Source organism: Clarias gariepinus, chromosome 3, assembly GCF_024256425.1.
Source record: "Clarias gariepinus isolate MV-2021 ecotype Netherlands chromosome 3, CGAR_prim_01v2, whole genome shotgun sequence".
Taxonomy (NCBI): domain Eukaryota; kingdom Metazoa; phylum Chordata; class Actinopteri; order Siluriformes; family Clariidae; genus Clarias; species Clarias gariepinus.
The window spans coordinates 47,940,001-47,959,419 of record NC_071102.1 but is presented as its reverse complement, the minus strand read 5'-3'; the positions used below and the strand labels follow the sequence as shown (position 1 = coordinate 47,959,419).

The following is a 19,419-nucleotide window of genomic DNA, read 5'->3' as shown; positions in this document are numbered from 1 at the left end:
CAGCAAGTGTGTGACATGGAGGGTTGTCCTTTCCGCACACATTTGTTAGATTTTATAATCTGGATGATCATGGCACTCCGGGCTCACAGGCCCTCGAGTCAGCTTCCCAGATATAGTTCTGAGACCTTTTTGGCCTTGTGCGCACACGCTACACAACCTTGGGGTCCAGACACTTGCAGTGCGGCGGCGTTGGTATTCTCGTTCCCATAGCGTTTTCACGCAGCATCGAGTGTAGCCTTTGAAAGGGAACGTCTCGGGTTACTTTGCTGTAACCCTGTTCCCTGAAAAGGCGGGAACGAGATGCTGCGTCCCAATGCCGCACTGCCTACGTGACCGGACGTCCGTTCAGACAAATCAATCTGAGGAATGTTTCCGGTTCACTCCTATTTATAACCTGCAGGTGCGTCTCATCAGATGACGTCACCCGACCGAGGTTATCTAAGCCAAAATTTGGCGTGTTTGATACACACATGCTTCACAACCGGCAACATGACAAGATGTTCCCATAGCGTTTTCACGCAGCATCTCGTTCCCGCCTTTTCAGGGAACAGGGTTACAGCAAAGTAACCCGAGACGTTCTCTCGCTTCAAGGGGAGTAAAGTATTCTAGGTTCTGATGTGATGTGATTAATTTATCATCTGTATCACTTAAATTGTCTGGTTTTAAAGCCTGAATTTTTTGCCTAATATTTATGATTTTGTTATTGAAAAAGTTCATGAAATCCTCACTACTGTATGTTGTTGTTGTGGAGATTTCTGCAGTGGTCTTGTTTTTAGTTAATTTAGCTATGGTATTAAATAAAAATCTAGGATTATTTTTGTTATTTTCTATAAGAGTGGAGAGATACATTGACCTAGCAGCACTGAGAGCTCTTCTATAGTTCAGGATGCTCTCCTTCCATGCTATTTGGAAAACTAACAATTTAGTTTGCGTTCTAAGAACGCCATTTGCGTTCTAATTTCTGAGCGGTTTGTTTTAGAGTGTGTGTGTGTGTGATCGTTATATCAAGGAGCGAGTTTCTTATCTCTAATCATTTTTCTTTTAACTGGAGCTACATTATCTAAGCTATGACGAAGTGTTGACTCTAAATATTCAGTCGCCTGATCGAGTTCTGTGGAATCAAATGGCAATCCAATCAAATTTGATAACTCTGGAAGATTATCGATATAGCTCTGTGTGGTATTTGATGTGAATTTACGTTTAAGGCGGTAGCGCGGTGCTGTGCGTACAATATTACTATGAGACACTTTAATCGAGACAAGACAGTGATCTGATATAACTTTAGACTGTGGTATTGTAATTATGTTTTATACATATACTTATACTTATACTTAATCCGAAGGATAATATTAAGTCCAAAGTGTGACCTGCTTTATGAGTGGGTCCTACTACACACTGATTAACTCCTACTGAGTCCAGTATGGACATAAATGCTGTTCTCAAAGGGTCTTCTGGATTCTCAAAATGAATATTAAAATCTCTAGCAATTAACGCTTTGTCTACAGAAACGACAAGGTTTGAAAGGAAATCTGCAAATTCACAGAGAAATTCAGAGTACGGCCCTGGGGGTCTGTAAATGATGATTAGCGGAATCGTCTGAGCTGACTTTATGTTACTACAGAGAATTTCAAATGCATTAAATTTAAATCTGTGTTTTTGTACGATAGCCAGATTATCGTTGTAAATAACTGCGACGCCTCCTCCTATACCAGTTAACCGAGGCTGGTGTATGTAGCTGTATCCAGGAGGACTAGGTTCATTTAGAGCTACATACTCGTCCTGTTTAATCCAGGTTTCAGTTAAACATAATATATCAAACTCCTGGTCTGTGATAGTTTCGTTAATAATAACTGCTTTAGATGCGAGAGATCTAATATTTAACAGTCCTAGCTTCAGATCAGAGGTGCCGGCTGCGCATTCAGTGTGATCTGAGTTAATCTATGTTAATTAAATTACTAAAACAGACTTTCTGAGTCTTTCTAAATTTGTTTTTAGCTCGGGGAACAGACACAGTCTCAATACAGTGAACCCTGAGTGACGACTTTATGCAGCTAGCAGACGGTTGGTTTAGCCTGTCTGTCTGCTCCCTGGCCTGGGCTCTGGATTGTCACCGATTAACTAGGCCTCTTCTGAGACTATGAGCTATACTACAGGAAATGAGAGCAGCACCTTCCCGAGTGGGATGGACACCGTCCCGCCCTAACAGGCTAGCTTTGCCCTCAAAGGTCTTCCAATTGTCTATGAAGCCCACGTTGTTTTCGGAGCACCAACTGGACATCCAGCGGTTCAGCGACCATAACCTGCTGTAAGCTGTCACCACGTCTTCAATTTAATTCAATTCAATTTTATTTGTATAGCGCTTTTAACGATTTACATCATCACAAAGCAGCTTTACACAATCAAAAGAACTAAGTTTGTATGAAATGTGAATGTGTATGAATCAAAATGATATGATTGTCCCTGATTGTCCCTGATGAGCAAGCCTAGGACGACGGCGACAGTGGCAAGGAAAAACTCCCTGAGATGGTAATAGGAAGAAACCTTGAGAGGAACCAGACTCAACAGGGAACCCATCCTCATCTGGGTGAAAACAGATAGCAGTGATTGATGTGCATAATAATATGCGAGACTGGAAGTTCAATATAAGAGGAGATGTGTAAGATTAAAGTCCAGTTTGTTCCTAGAGGCTCAGGTAGACTGTGAAAAATTTCAGTCCTGAACTATTGAGCGACTGAAGTCACAGGTCCTCAGAGAACAGCAGTCTGCATCAGTCGAGGACAGGACCACCTTCATGGAAAAGTGGAACCAACCCCAGTCACCACACGCATTCCAGGCAGACCACACGGGGGCATCCATGTGATAAGATCTCCAACCAGAAGCAGGACTCCAGGATGAGTTAGAGAGGTCCAGCGGGCAGAGGGGGTCTGGATCACTGGCAGCTCAGGAGCGACATGTATAGCTCGACAGAGAGATAGGTAGAGGAAATAGGAGAGAGGGAGAGAGAGAGAGAGAGGAGAGAGCAGAAAAGGAGAGAGCAAAGAGATGGAGAAATAACAGTTAGGTATGGTCACAGTCGAACAATGTAAAAAGTGAATGTTTATTTAGTGCAGAGTGCAAGCAGAGACTCCGGCAGGACTAGCTATGACAGCATAACTAAAAAGGGAGAGCCAGAAGGAAACACAAACATGAGGGCTTCCAGAGATGTAAGGCAACCAATCACCTCACCGTCAACAAACCTGAGTGATCAATGAGAGTGGGGAAGACAGCATCCAAACATACCAGTTCACCTAATACTCTACGTCCATGAGTCCCCCAGATCTGCTCCTTTACCTAAGGATAATCTATTTATAAAAATGCTTGGCTAAATAAATAGGTTTTTAGCCTGGACTTAAACACTGAGACTGTGTCTGAGTCCCGAACACTATTTGGAAGACTATTCCATAACTTTGGGGCTTTGTAAGAAAAAGCTCTGCCCCCTGCTGTAGTTTTAATAATACGAGGTACTGACAAGCAGCCTGCATCCTTTGATCGAAGTAGGCGTGGTGGATTGTAAGACACTAGCAGTTCACTCAGATACTGCGGCGCGAGACCATTTAATGCTTTATACGTCAAGAGTAGTTTTTTAAAATCGATGCGAAATTTCACAGGAAGCCAATGCAATGTAGATAAGATAGGGGTTATGTGCTCATATCTTTTGGTTCGAGTGAGGACTCTCGCTGCTGCATTCTGGACTAATTGAAGCTTGTTTAAGCACCTAGTTGAACAACCAGACAGTAAGGCGTTACAATAATCCAACCTAGACGTGATAAAAGCATGAACTAGTTTTTCTGCATCGTTTAGTGACAATATATTTCTTATCTTGGCAATATTTCTGAGGTGAAAGAATGCTATCCTGGTAATATTATCTACATGTGCTTCAAATGAAAGGCTTGAATCTATAATCACACCGAGGTCTTTTACTGTTGCACTTGATGGAACAGAAAGGCCATTAAAAAATCACATTGTGATCAGAAAGCTTACTTCTAGCTGCTTGTGGTCCTATGACTAGAACTTCTGTCTTATCAGGATTAAGCAGAAGGAAATTAATTAGCATCCAATCTCTTATGTCCTGCACACATTGCTCAACTTTAGTAAGCTGGTTTTTCTCATCTGGTTTTGCTGAAACGTATACTTGTGTGTCATCAGCATAACAATGAAAACTAATACCATGTTTACGAATTATGTTGCCTAGAGGAAGCATGTAAAGGGAAAAAAGCAGTGGGCCTAAAACAGAACCCTGTGGAACACCAAACTCAACTTGAGAACATGAGGAATGGTCACCATCTAAATCTACAAACTGATAACGATCAGTCAAATAGGATCTGAGCCACAAGAGGGCCGTTCCCTTAATTCCTACTACATTTTCTAATCTGTAAAGGAGAATATTATGATCAATAGTGTCAAAAGCTGCACTGAGGTCGAGTAACACAAGTATAGTGACACAACCCTGATCAGAGGCCACTAGGAGGTCATTTACTACTTTAACGAGTGCTGTCTCTGTGCTGTGATGAGGCCTAAATCCTGACTGATACAATTCATGTATGCTATTCCTATGTAGATATGAACATAGCTGTTGTGATACTACCTTTTCCAGAATTTTAGAGATAAACGGGAGGTTTGATATCGGCCTGTAATTGGAAAGCTGACAGGGGTCAAGGTCAGGTTTTTTGATTAGTGGTTTAATAACTGCTAATTTAAGGGATTTAGGAACATACCCACTGCTGAGTGAACAGTTAATTACATTTAACAGGGGTTCTGTTATTGATGGAACTATCTGCTTGAGAAAATGTGTCGGTATCGGATCTAATTCACAGGTTGACGATTTTGAAGAGGAGATGAGTGAAATTAGTTCACTCGCTTCAAGGGGAGTAAAGTATTCTAGGTTCTGATGTGATGTGATTAATTTATCATCTGTATCACTTAAATTGTCTGGTTTTAAAGCCTGAATTTTTTGCCTAATATTTATGATTTTGTTATTGAAAAAGTTCATGAAATCCTCACTACTGTATGTTGTTGTTGTGGAGATTTCTGCAGTGGTCTTGTTTTTAGTTAATTTAGCTATGGTATTAAATAAAAATCTAGGATTATTTTTGTTATTTTCTATAAGAGTGGAGAGATACATTGACCTAGCAGCACTGAGAGCTCTTCTATAGTTCAGGATGCTCTCCTTCCATGCTATTTGGAAAACTAACAATTTAGTTTGACGCCATTTGCGTTCTAATTTCCGAGCGGTTTGTTTTAGAGTGCGTGTGTGATCGTTATACCAAGGAGCAAGTTTCTTATCTCTAATCATTTTTCTTTTAACTGGAGCTACATTATCTAAGCTATGACGAAGTGTTGACTCTAGATATTTGGTCGCTTGATCGAGTTCTGTGAAATCAGATGGCGATCCAATCAAAGTTGATAACTCTGGAAGATTATCGATAAAGCTCTGTGTGGTATTTGATGTGAATGTACGTTTAAGGCGGTAGCGCGGCGCTGTGCGTACATTATTACTATGAGATACTTTAATCGAGACAAGACAGTGATCTGATATAACTTCAGACTGTGGAATTGTAATTATGTTTCTTATACTCACTCCGAAGAATAATATTAAGTCCAAAGTGTGACCTGCTTTATGAGTGGGTCCTACTACACACTGATTTACTCCTACTGAGTCCAGTATGGACATAAATGCTGCTCTCAGAGGGTCTTCTGGATTCTCAAAATGAATATTAAAATCTCCAGAAATTAACGCTTTGTCTACGGAAACGACAAGGTTTGAAAGGAAATCTGCAAATTCACAGAGAAATTCAGAGTACGGCCCTGGAGGTCTGTAAATGATGATTAGCGGAATCGTCTGAGCTGACTTTATGTTACTAAAGAGAATTTCAAATGCATTAAATTTAAATCTGTGTTTTTGTACGATAGCCAGATTATCGTTGTAAATAACTGCGACGCCTCCTTCTCTACCAGTTAACCGAGGCTGGTGTATGTAGCTGTATCCAGGAGGACTAGCTTCATTTAGAGCTACATACTCGTCCTGCTTAATCCAGGTTTCAGTTAAACATAATATATCAAACTCCTGGTCTGTGATAGTTTCGTTAATAATAACTGCTTTAGATGCGAGAGATCTAATATTTAACAGTCCTAGCTTCAGATCAGAGGTGCCGGCTGCGCATTCAGTATGATCTGAGTTTGTAATATCTATGTTAATTAAATTATTAAAACAGACTTTCTGAGTCTTTCTAAATTTGATTTTAGTTTGGGGAACAACGTCTTATTGGGATGGGACCAGAGCATACTACTCCATCGGACATTGCCTAATTTAAACACCTCTGAAAAGTTATTCTTACTAATGTCTGACTGACGAAGGCGTATATCATTAGCTCCAGCATGTACCACTATCTTGGAGAACCTGTGCTGTTCTAGGGCCCTTAGATTACCTGCTATGTCCGGTGCTCTGGCTCCCGGGATACACCTAACCACTGCCGCTGGCGCCCCTAAAGGCCTGGCTAATTTCACGTGTCTCAGTATAGAGTCTCCTATAACCAGAGCTCTTTCAGGTTTCTCAGTGGGTGAATCACTGAGGAGAGCAAACCTGTTGGACACGTTAAGCGCAGAAGAGGTGTGCTCCGGTGGGCTAGTCTTAGCGTTAGCTTTGGCTGAACGAGTATGCCGCGAGTCATCACCCACTCGCCCCGCTGTGAGGGCTCTAATGCCGGAGTCGGGGCTGGTTATATATATATGGTTGTAGACTTAAATGGTGATTATTTTGCATGTTCTCTAGTGGAGTTTGGCGTTCCGCAGGGTTCAGTTTTAGGTCCACTGCTTTTTTCCCTTTACATGCTTCCTCTGGGCAACATAATCCGTAAGCATGGTATTAGTTTTCATTGTTATGCTGACGATACACAGTTATATGTCTCAGCAAAACCTGATGAGAAAAAACAGCTTACTAAAATTGAGCAATGTGTGCAGGACATAAGAAATTGGATGCTAATTAACTTTCTTCTGCTAAATCCGGATAAGACAGAAGTTCTAGTCATAGGACCGCATACAGCTAGGAGTAAAATTTTAGATCACACCGTAACTTTAGATGGCCTTTCTGTTCCATCAAATGCAACAGTGAAAGACCTTGGTGTGATTATTGATTCCAGCCTTTCATTTGAAGCACATGTAGATAATATTACCAGGATAGCATTCTTTCACCTCAGAAATATTGCCAGAATAAGAAATTTATTGTCGCTAAACGACGCAGAAAAACTAGTTCATGCTTTTATCACCTCTAGGTTGGACTATTGTAATGCCTTACTGTCTGGTTGTTCAGCTAGATGCATAAATAAGCTTCAGCTAGTCCAGAATGCAGCAGCGAGAGTCCTCACCAGAACCAGAAGATATGAGCACATCACCCCTATCTTATCTTCACTCCATTGGCTCCCTGTGAAATTTCGTATTGATTTTAAAATACTACTCTTGACATATAAAGCATTAAATGGTCTCGCGCCGCAGTACCTGAGCGAAATGCTAGTGTCTTACGATCCGCCACGCCTACTTCGATCAAAGGATGCAGGCTGCTTGTCAGTACCGCGTATTATGAAAAATACAGCTGGGGGCAGAGCTTTTTCTTATAAAGCCCCAAAGTTATGGAATAGTCTTCCAAATAGTGTTCGGGACTCAGACACAGTCTCAGTGTTTAAGTCCAGGCTAAAAACCTATTTATTTAGCCAAGCATTTTTATAAATAGATTTGCCATAGGTAAAGGAGCAGATCTGGGGGACTCATGGACGTAGAGTATTATGGTGAACTGGTATGTTTGGATGCTGTCTTCCTCACTCTCATTGATCACTCAGGTTTGCTGACGGTGAGGTGATTGTTTGCTTTACATGTCAGGAAGCCCTCATGTTTGTGTTTCCTTCTGGCTCTCCCTTTTAGTTATGCTGTCATAGTTAGTCCTGCCGGAGTCTCTGCTTGCACTCTACAGTTAATATACATTCACATTATACATTGTGTGACTGTGACCATACCTAACTGCCATTTCTCCTCTTCTTCTCTTTCCCCCCCTCTTTCTTTTTCCTCTCTTCTCCTGTCCCCCCCTTTCACTCTTTCTCTCTCTCTCTCTGTCGAGCTACACATGTCGTTCCTGAGCTGCCAGTGATCCAGACTCCCTCTGCCCTCCGGACCTGTCTGACCCATCCTGGTGCCCCGCTTCTGGCTGAAGATCTCGTCACATGGATGCCCCGTGTGTCTCTCTGGGATGCGTCTGGTGTCTGGGAATGATTCTCTCTACCTAGAAAATGGTTCTGGCCTTGACTGGTGTTGGCAACTGTTTCTCTGGGGACTTGACAGTTCGATAGTTCATGACTGGAACTTCTTACAAGTCTACCTGGGTCTTCAATAACTACCTGGACTCCATATTAACATCAATTAACATCAGCTATTATAGCTGAACTGCCTCCCACCCTACACACTGTATAAATGCAGATCATTTACTGCTTTCTGTTTCACCCAAATGAGGATGGGCTCCCTGTTGAGTCTGGTTCCTCTCAAGGTTTCTTCCTATTACCATCTCAGGGAGTTTTTCCTTGCCACTGTCGCCCTCGGCTTGCTCACCAGGGACAAACTGACCATTTTGATTCATACAAATTCACATTTCATACAAACTTAAATAATTCTTTTGACTATGTAAAGCTGCTTTGCGGCAATGAAAATTGCTAAAAGCGCTATACAAATAAAATTGAATTGAAATTGAATTGGTTATCTCTACGGGAATAACGCTGCTCTCATGCTCTCTAACCCTCTCTAAAGTCTGGATGCGCTTCTCTAACACTAATATCTTCTCCGTCAGAGTGCTCACTAACATACACCGATCAATTACCACTAATGACGGAGGAAGAATGTCTAAACATCCTGCACTCTACACACTGAACGAGCTGAATATTAGACATGATATCGTACCTGAGTCGGAGTTGTAGTTATTTGGTAATGGATTCCGCTTGTTGTTCTCAGATGATTCTCCGAAAAAGGGCAAAAAAAAAAAACAATAAAAGGCAAAAATCCAGTAGTATTAAAGCCTGAAAATTTGTTAATTAGTTAATGTTGTTATTTAGAATAAACAAGAAAAGGTAATGTAATTTAAACCCTGATACAAACATACGAGGAACTTTCGCGGGAACAATACGAAAACAGGAAGCTACGTCACAGGAAGCTACACACACACACACACACTATTTGTTCACTATGTACAGTGATGCTCTCTCTATGCTCCCAGAACCTGTCCCTAATTTTTGAACAAGTTCTGTTCCAGGAGCATGTTCATAAGTTGCATTTGTTTGTAAATCATGGTCAAAGTGAGTGCTATACATCTTTGACACAATTATAGAATATAAAGCATACCAATCCACTTGACTAAATTTGTCCCCCTTCCCAACACTGCCCTCATGTGGCAAAAAAAAAAACTTTCAACGCACTTAAGGAAATGAATCTCACAGTGAAATGTAGTCTCTGTTCATATCCAAGATCTTGTACTGATGATGTAAGAGTTGAACCGTTGTGTAAAGTCTTCAGCATGGCCCAGAGATTCTCACTGGGTGTGGACTCTGTGGCGGCCAATCCATGCGTGAAAATAATGTCACATGCTTCCTGAACCACTCTTCAACAATTTGACCCCGATGAATCCTGTTAGCGTTGTCTTGGAACATGGCTGTTCCATCAGGGGAAAAAAAACTCCATAGATGTGAGTCTAGACCTAAGTAACTGATCAACCCCAGATCATAACACTGTCTCCAGAGGCTTGTACAGTGGACACTATGCATGATGGGAGCATCGCTTCATGTCCTTCCCTTCTCACCCTGACACGCCCATCACTTTGGGATAGGGTCAGTCTGGACTCATCAGGTCACATGACCTTTTTCCAATCACTCCAAAGTCCAGTCTTTATGATCCGTAACAAACTGAAGACTTTTTTTCAAGTATCCTCATTGATAAGGCTACACAGCTGTTTAGTCCGAATTCTGTGAGTTTTCATCACATTGTGCATGCAGAATTGCTCTTCCTGTCACTATTAAACATAGCTATGAGTCCTATTCTTGTGTTTTATGAATTTATTTTACTGTAAGTGATCTCCCATCACGCTCATTTAGGATGTTTTTTGCAACACATTTTTTAATAATGAGCTTTACAGTTCTTAACTCAGTTTTGATTCAGGACAATAATTTAATCCTTTTAAAACAGAGAAACATATTTGTCATGCCCACAGAATGTGTCAATGCATCAGTTAGGGTTAAATAACTTGTTGATTATGACATTCCTGGGTGTGTGTGTGTGTGTGTGTGTGTGTGTGTGTATGTGTGTGTGTAGGTAATATGGAGATACACAGATGAAGTTTCTCATGAAATACCTGGGAATGTAAAGCTGATGAAGTGGCTTCCTCAGAACGACCTGCTGGGTATGCTATCAGTGTTCACTTGGTGTGTAGCAGTATGTAACAGTCGTGGTTTAATAAAATATTGTGGCGTGGGCGGGGCGGCGGCTGACGACCAGCATGCCTTGCGGGGATGTCGGTGTGTGTTCACCATGTTGGGGAAAGGTGTTTGGGTTGGTGGCTTCGGCCCTGTTTGTGTGAGGGGTGTGTGACGTGTGAAATGTGCTCCAGTTCAAGCTAGTGGTGAATTGGATGTAGGTTCCTGAGTGAAGGTGCTGCTCATGCCTTACATGCTGTGTGCTTAATAAAGTACTCCCAGCCATTGCATTGGGTAGCAAATAAGCTCACTCGTCTCTCCAGCATTCTTCCCGGCGTAAAAACGCTACAATATAATTTTTGTATGACTCAGTCATAGTAATACAAGTCAGTCATACATAGTCAGATCTCTTGTTTCTTGACAGAGTAAATGAACAGTGAGTCTTTAATAACACAAAACACCACCACAACAGAGTTTAATTTTGGGTTTTATTCCCAATTCTCACAGTGCTGTAGTGTTTAGCACTCCAGAGTCAGGGATCGATTCCCGCCATACCATTGCATGGAGTTTGCATGTTCTCCCCATACTTTGTGGGTTTTCTCTCATAGTCCAAAGACATACAGAGAAGGCTTAATGCCATTCCCAAATTGCCCATAGTGTGTGTGCGCCCTGCGATGGATTGGCACCCCATCCAGGGTGTACACTGCCTCTTACGGGGTGCACACTGCCTCATGCCCAGTCTTGGAATAGGCTCCAGGTCCCATGACCCCTTACAGGATGAGCAATATAGAAGATAAATAAATTAATGAATTCAATTCAATTCAATTCAATTTTATTTGTATAGCGCTTTTAGCAATTTTCATTGCCGCAAAGCAGCTTTACACAGTCAAAAGAATTATTTAAGTTTGTATGAAATGTGAATTTGTATGAATCAAAATGGTCAGTTTGTCCCTGGTGAGCAAGCCGAGGGCGACAGTGGCAAGGAAAAACTCCCTGAGTTAATGAATAAATAAATCACCAAGTTAAGATAAAACTTCTTACCTTCAGATGAGTTATACTGCGTATACATGTGTTAGCTTTAGATTTTACATACAAGTATTTTGTTTATTCTAAAACACTGACTATATGATTCACTGTTTGAGAAAGAAAATAAATATCACTTAGCTGCCTAGTTTGTTGCTAAGAAAACCCCCGTCCAGTGTCCAGTGTCAATGTCCAGCTTCCCACTTCATTTGTAGAATGCGCCAAAGTCAGAAATGATGCAGTTCTGTTCAGTGCTGAGGATGAAATATAGGATTATATTTAAAATAAACATGTTTATCCAACTTTTCAAATTTGTACAACGTCCAAATCTCTGCAGTGATATGTTAAACTTTGAGCATTTTTCTTCACGTGTGTTTAACATTTAAGCGTGCGGTGCTTTGAAGCAGTGTAGGGTGTGGCAGATCATTATTAGGTTAAGAGGCCTGAGCTTTCACAGCATTCAGAATTTCGACACAAGGCTTTCAGAATGTGGCAGATGTAAATATGTAAGACTCACGTGTAACTTTTAAACTTGTGTCAAATTATACATATAAGAAAATATTTTCGAATTTCGAAACTTTAGCAGAAAAGCAGAGAAAATGGAGAATAAACAAACCTGGCAGATTGTTTTGAACACAGAACTGAGTTCATGAAAGTGTTGGGTGTGTGTCCATAGCAAATCAACTCAAAGGACTTAGAAAGTCCTTTTATTTGGGGTAAAGTGACTGATCCCCTGTCCAATCTTACCCATTTCATACAAACTTAAATACAGTAAAACCTCAGATTGCGAGTAACGTGGTTTGCAAGTGTTCCGCAAGACGAGCAAAGATCATTAATAAATTTTGACGTCTCTTGTTTTGACGCCGAGCGTCACGTGACCACAACTGAGCCAACGGTTTCTCTCTCTTGCACTGTGGAATTGTGGGTAATCGTCTCCCCTGCTGGATCTTAGTGCGCATCTCTTACTGGTATAATTAACATCCGTGCATGTGTGTACTGTTTACTATAACACTGTGACCACGTGTGTGTGTGTGTGTGTGTGTGTGTGTGTGTGTGTGTGTGAAAGCGCGTGTGTACAGCGCGGGTGTATTGTTTCTTATAACACACGTGTGTGTGTGTAAAGCAAAAGAAAGTCTCATTAGAAGGTTCAAAATCTATTTTCACCCTCAGCCTGTCGTTATGTGTGCGCTTGCGCAATTTGTCACTGTGTTAGTTCACACTCTCTCTCTCTCTATTGCCTTTAGTGCTTGTGTGTGTGTGTAAAGCAGAGAGGGGGTGCTTCTCACACACACACACACACACACACACACACAAACAACACTAAAGGCAAGAAAGAGAGTGTGTGTGAACCGGCACAGTGTCAAATTACGCGCGCACACACACTCTGCTCTACACAGAAATACTGCTCTGTCGTGATTCTTTTTAAAGGTAAAGTGCAGGTTAATTTGTTTGTTTTACTTTACAGCAGTGATTCCGTTAGTATGCGCCCACACGAGTGTCATTAATGATGTTCCTTGCACATTTGTTCGTTAATGTGTATTTGTGTGTGTGTGTGTGTGTGTGTGTGTTTGTGTGAAATTCAAATAAGAGTGGAGACAGAGGCGTCTCCTCTTACATTAGCTTCACACACACACAAACACACACACACACACAAATCGCCTGCGCACATAAACGGAAACACATCACTTTGTTTTATTTTTACTTTATATTTTGTATTGGTTATTTTTATGTATATTTTTTGGGTGGGTGCGGAACGAATAATTTGAGTTCCATTATTTCTTATTAAAAAATTTATTTAGTTTACGAATACAACCCCACTTCCGGAATGAATTATGCTTGTAATCCAAGGTTCCACTGTAATTCTTTTGATTGTGTAAAGCTGCTTTGCGACAATGTCAATTGTAAAAAGCGCTATACAAAAAAATTGAATTGAATTAAATTGCTTCACTGAGACCTATTGACACCTACTGTAGCTCAGGTGACACCAAGTTCCCCCAGGACTTTTATTGATGTCTTAGTGGTTCACACGTATCCACTTAGATTCCTCATACAAAAACATGGTTCACTGAGGCCAGGGAGAGAAACAAAAAATAAGGCATGGGTTCTAAAATATTTATTGAAATGCAATTCTTATGCAAACTAAACAAAAGAAGAAAAAAACACAGCAAAAATGTATAATGTATGTTATGACTGATGTAAAGCTGCATTTTACATTTGAGATAGGAAAATTGGCTAAAACGCACATTCACAACCACATCCCAGCCATTTACAGACAACGTGCATTGTGCTATGTTGTTTTGTTGTTTATTTGTGATCTGAGTGTACTATGACTGAAATAAAGCTAATCACATCGGCGCACGCTTTCACTTGCACTGGCAGCATTTATTTAGCGAGTCGATTTTAGATGTCGATTTTCTGGGGTATTATTTTTTATTTTACATTTCATCTGCATTGCTAGAGTTGCCACTCTTTATGACTGAAATAAAGCTGTTCATATTGGGCAATGTGAGCAGCTTTATTTCTGTCATAAAACACTCAGGTCCAAAAGAGTGACATCTTTGGGACTAAACAGCTGTGTGTCCATAAGAAAACCACTTGTTAGTGAAACTTATCAGAAAAAAAGGCTTTAGTTGGCAGGAGGCTACATGAACAAACCACAGCACTTGTTAAGTTACCAAGCATGCACTGAACCAAATGTCCTGTAAAGAAGGGTATGAATGAGAGTATGAATAAGCATATTTAATTTCCAAATCAATTTTACTTATATAGCACTTTTAACAATGGTCAGTGTCTCAAAGCAGCTTCACAAAATTAAAAGAAAATTTATGGAAGTGAGAAAAAATGTATTAGGATAATAATGAGATTGTCCCTGATGAGCAAGCCAAGGGTTTGGCTTGCTCATCAGGTGACGGTGCTGAGGGAAAAACTCCCTGAGATGGTAATAGAAAGAAACCTTGAGAGGAACCAGACGCATTTTGGTGATAAAGAATAACAGAAATTCTATAAAGACATCATGTGTATTAGGCTGCTGGAAGTTCAGTATAACAGAAGTTGTCCAAGATATTATGGGCGTCCAGTTCAGCACAGGGATGAGTCAGCGGGTGCAGAGGGGGATCTGGATCGCTGGGAGCTAGGTTATGGGATGAATTATACATATGCCAGAGTAAAGAGATGTGTCTTGAGTCTACTTTTGATCTTGTAGCCTGTGTCTGAGCTTTAAACACAGTCTGGAAGACACCTTGTGCCTATTACACCGCTAGTGCTCGTTTATGATTGTTCTCTCCTCAGTGTGCTCTCTTTGACTGTTCTTTTTGTTTGTTGCTTATTTTTTATTATTAAAGGTCACCCGAAGACAAGAGCATTTATTACTCACGGTGGCTCACATGGTATCTATGAGGGCATTTGTCATGCTGTTCCCATGGTGATGATGCCACTCTTTGGTGATCAGGGTGACAATGTGCAGCGAATGGTCAGTCGTGGAGTGGGCGTAGCCCTAAACTTCTATGACATCACAACTGATGTGATAGTCAATGCCCTGAATGCTGTTATCAATGACAGCAGGTGAGTCCAACTCCAAATCCAACTCTTCATCCTGTCACCTTGATCCTGCTCCTAATTCTTTCCTGAAACTGCCATTCCTGCACCTGTTTATCATTTCATTAATGCATCTCTTACCACTGCCTTATTTCCTCTGCCACTAAAAACTGCTGCTACAGTTACACCTGTGCTCAAGAAACCCAACCTTGACTTCTCAGTTTTATCTAACTATCGTCCTATTTCTAATTTACCGTTTACCACCCAACTTCAGTCTTTTCTAGTTGATAATAATCTCTTGGACCATTTTCAGTCTGGTTTTTGCCCCCTCCATAGTACTGAAACTGCACTCGTAAAGGTAGTGAATAATCTACTGGTTTCTTGTGATTCTAATTCCCTGTCTATACTGCTGCTACTTGATCTCAGCTCTGCCTTCGTCTCCCATAATTAGCTTATTTCTCGTCTCTCTGGTCTGGGTATCTCTGGTACTGCTCTTTCTTGGTTTTCTTCCTATCTCTCAGCTAGACAATTTTATATTTAAGATTATAGACAAAATTATATCGATCGCCCACCATCCCCCCTGAAGCAAGGTGTTCCCAAGGGATCTGTTCTTGGCCCACTATTATTCACAATTTACATAATCCCACTCGGTCTGATCCTTCAACGTCATGGTCTTAACTATCACTTTTATGCCGATGACATTCAACTTTATTCAACTGTACACCTACTCCATCTGACCAAATTGACAAAATCTCTGCTTTTGTTAAGGACATCAGAGATTGGCTTAACTTAATCTCTCTGAAACTTAACATGGACAAAACTGAAATAATTTTCATCGGAACCTCAGCACTCACCAGCAAAATTTCCACCAATTTCACCTGTGAGATTGCTGGCTCTTACATCAAAACATCTACTTCTGTCAAAAATTTAGGAGTAATCTTTGACTCCACACTCTCCTTTCAGCCTCACATTAAATCTGTCACTAAATCTGCATTCTTTCATTTACGCCGCATTGCCCAACTGCGTCCCTTCATCAGTACCAAAGATGCTGAAACTCTCATCCATGCATTCGTCTCATCACGCATTGATTTTTGTAATGCTCTTTTAAATGGTCTACTTGCCAGCTTCATCTCCAGATTACAATATATTCACTAGAATACTCACTCACACCAAACGCTCTGCTCATATAACCCCAATCTTGTATGATCTCCACTGGCTCCCAGTTGTCTACTGTATCAAATTCAAAATTCTTTTCCTTGTTTTCAAATCTATAAATGGCTTAGCTCCCTCTTATCTTTTCAATCTGCTTTCCCCCTACATTCCGACTCATTCACTACGTTCCTCCGATTCTGGCTTTTTTGTTGTCCCTCGGTACCGCCTCTCTTTAATGGGCTGCAGATCATTCAGTGTTGTTGCTCCCTAACTCTGGAACTTTAAGTAAAAATTTAAATCTTTACTCAAAGCTCACTTGTTTTCCGAATATTACACCTGAATCCACCTGTCCTCTGCATGTTTTTTTTTTTGTATGTTTGTTGACTGTTTTTCTACTCATTGTAAAGTGTCCTTGAGCTCTGAAAAGGCGCTGTATAAATAAAAATAATAATAATAATAATGAGTGCCAGTGCATACCTGTGTAAGACAAAAGTCTAATTAATCAGAATACTATCTGATTAATTAGATCTTTATCTTATTGCGCCCGTTTGTCTGAATAAGGAATAATATTTGACTGTTAAGGATTTTAAAATTATTTTTCTTTAACTGATTTTTAGGGATAGTTAAGTAACAATTAATTCACGACATCACAGCAGGAGAAAATCAAGCACTTATGTCAACCAAATTAGTCACCCAAAACAACACAAGGTGGCGCTATCCTGTATGTCTTACCTGCATTTCAGCTAATCAGATCAGTCCAATTCTAATTTGTTTTTGCTATGTGTGCACTGAATGAATCACTTGCAGCGTCTGGACTCGACCCCAAAGACCTAGTTTGTCAAGGTTAAGTCCTCAAATAATTCAATACAATAAAGATAATCATGGTCGTTACAAATGATTTTAATAGTCATATCAATAATCATATCAACTTTTTTGATCAGATCTGATGCGATGTTTGATGATGGTGTCTCTCTCCTGCAGTTATAAAGAGAGGATGATGAAACTATCTGCTCTTCACAACGATCAACCAGTAAAGCCGCTGGATCTCGCAGTTTACTGGACAGAATATGTAATGAGGCATAAAGGGGCGGAGCATCTACGCTTAGCAGCTCTTAACCTTAACTGGTTCCAGTATCACAGCCTTGATGTGCTTGGCTTTCTGCTGGTTGTCATAGTGATTGTTGTCACAGTGATGATAAAATGGTTCATGTTGTGTTTAAGATGCTGCAGGAAGTTACAGAAAAGGAAAGTGGAGTAAAGTGTTTTATTAGCAAGTTTTTACAATCTACAATGTTTATCACAATAAAGCAAATAAACAATGTCATGTGATCTATATTTAATACATAATAAATAATGAGTTTGCTTTCCTATTGCCTGGTATAAGGTTTTATAATATTGTAAGACTAATCTAATAAGAAGATTCCTGTGCTTTGTGAACAGACCCCTCACTGTGCTTCCTCATGCCTTCTGTAGTAACACCTTCTACTGTATATCCTGTACCCAGACGAGGATACGTCCAGACGGCTCGCGTCCTCTAGAACCCTTTAGTTTAATCAGGAGAACGTAAATGTATCTCCTCTCTCCTGTCTGTCTCCGGGTCCCTCTATGACTGACATGTTAATGACTGGTTCTTTTGATGTGCGTGATGCAGCACCACTTTAAATGTGCTCTCTTTGCCGAGAATAAACAGAAATCTTCAGACGTCATGCCTGCGTGTGTGTGTGTGTGTGTGTCTCCCAATCAATCGGGCCCAGACCAGTAAGTGTATAAAGGTGTGGTGGACACAACAAGAAATAACTCTTCTTCTCTTAGCTTAAAACTTAGCTCAGACACACTTCTTCTTCATAACAGCTGGTTATTATAATTTTGCTGCTAAAGATAAACTGCACAAAAATGTGTCACACTGAACTTCACATTAAACAGTCTAATGGTTTAATAAAAGGAATTCTTCATCTGTAGAGCAACACAGACTCTCGTATCTGAGCTACACATCATGCTTCATCTCCGATCTACTCCACAGCTCTGAGCTTAGTCATTGTACAGTAGCTCCATCACTGCTCTAAATTCCTGAGTGACATCTTTGAGCTCCATCACTGACCTTCACTTCTGAGCACGACCATGAATCACTTAACTAAAAAAATGCATGTTTATATAAATATGCTAATATTTAATATCTATAAATAAGAATAAATAAGGTTTTATTTAAAAAATAATACAATGTTAATGGCAGTGTTTTATATGACCAGGAGATCATTACATTCTCCAGTGTGTGTGTGTGTGTGTGTGTGTTATAGGTACAACCTTTTGCGTAGTGTTTCTGCAAATGTAAGGTGATGTATGTTATCTGGATTTCTCCGGTTGTGTTCCAGAATCTCCCAGTTAACTTCATTGAGAACATCGAGCACATGAAGCCTCCTAGAAACAAGTGCACGAGACAACAGCAGACAATATTAACAACACACACACACACACTGCTTACACACAACCATGTATCTTAACACACTCCAGCATTATACACACTATTATTGCACTATAGCGTCTCTTTCACTCGTGTAATTCTAGTGCTAGTCGTGTAATACCTGATGTGCCCTTGCAGGAGGGCGGAGCTTACTGCCCGCAGGTACACAGAGCTGTGTTCATTTCCATCTAGAAGCTCCACCCCTGTCTCACACACACTCCACAGCACATCCTCAGTGTTATGGATGGGATGTGTGTGGGGAACGTGTGTGTGTGACGTGTGTGTGGTGCAGGGCAGTGCGTCAGTCTGAAGGTTCTGGTCTGATCCGATTGTATGACAGAAGAATAACTTTGGTTTCTCTTTCAGCATCTCACACTCAGCACACACCTCCATCAATTTAATGTGTGTGTTTAGTGGGTGTGTGTGTGAGGCAGGTGTGTGTGTGTTCAGCAGGCAGCAGGTGAACACGGCGGCTCTCTGGAGGACCGAGCTCTGGTTGATGGTCTTCATTATTGAACGCACTTCACACGCTTCACACACTTCTGTCTGTGCGTAGAGAAACACGCGGAAGCCGAGCTGAGTGAAGGTGTGTGTCAGCATCTCTGCCAAACAGAGAACAGCACAGTGAGAAGTGTGTGTGTGTGTGTGTGTGTGTGTGTGTGTGTGTGTGTGTGTGTGTGTGTGTGTGTGTGGAGTGGGTGGGTGAGTGTGTGTGTGGGTGACTGTGTGTGTGTGAGTGTGGGTTAAGGGTGGGTAAGTGTGTGTGTGTGTGTAGTT

At 40.8% G+C, this 19,419-nt stretch overlaps 2 protein-coding genes across 10 annotated transcripts in view; one reads left to right on the top strand and one right to left on the bottom strand.

Annotated features, from left to right (window-relative positions):
* The window catches only part of LOC128518608 (UDP-glucuronosyltransferase 1A1-like), a 27,789-nt gene extending 10,347 nt beyond the window's left edge, over positions 1–17,442 (top strand). Inside the window, exons 3-5 of the mRNA XM_053491780.1 lie at positions 10,375–10,462; positions 14,840–15,059; positions 17,166–17,442. Coding sequence (XP_053347755.1) covers positions 10,375–10,462; positions 14,840–15,059; positions 17,166–17,442 — 585 coding nt within the window. The remainder of the gene's footprint in view (positions 1–10,374; positions 10,463–14,839; positions 15,060–17,165) is intronic.
* cflara (CASP8 and FADD-like apoptosis regulator a) overlaps positions 17,064–19,419 on the bottom strand; it is a 9,831-nt gene continuing 7,475 nt past the window's right edge. For 7 of the 9 annotated variants that reach the window (XM_053491786.1, XM_053491781.1, XM_053491787.1 and 4 more), the window contains 3 exons: positions 18,764–19,244; positions 18,486–18,599; positions 17,064–17,408 (listed from right to left, as the gene is read on the bottom strand). In XM_053491786.1, the coding sequence (XP_053347761.1) occupies positions 17,390–17,408; positions 18,486–18,599; positions 18,764–19,244 (614 nt within the window). In that variant the 3' untranslated portion in view covers positions 17,064–17,389. Of the gene's footprint in view, positions 18,600–18,763; positions 19,245–19,419 lie in introns of all 9 variants that reach the window. The other 2 variants (XM_053491789.1, XM_053491788.1) reach the window with 1 other exon arrangement.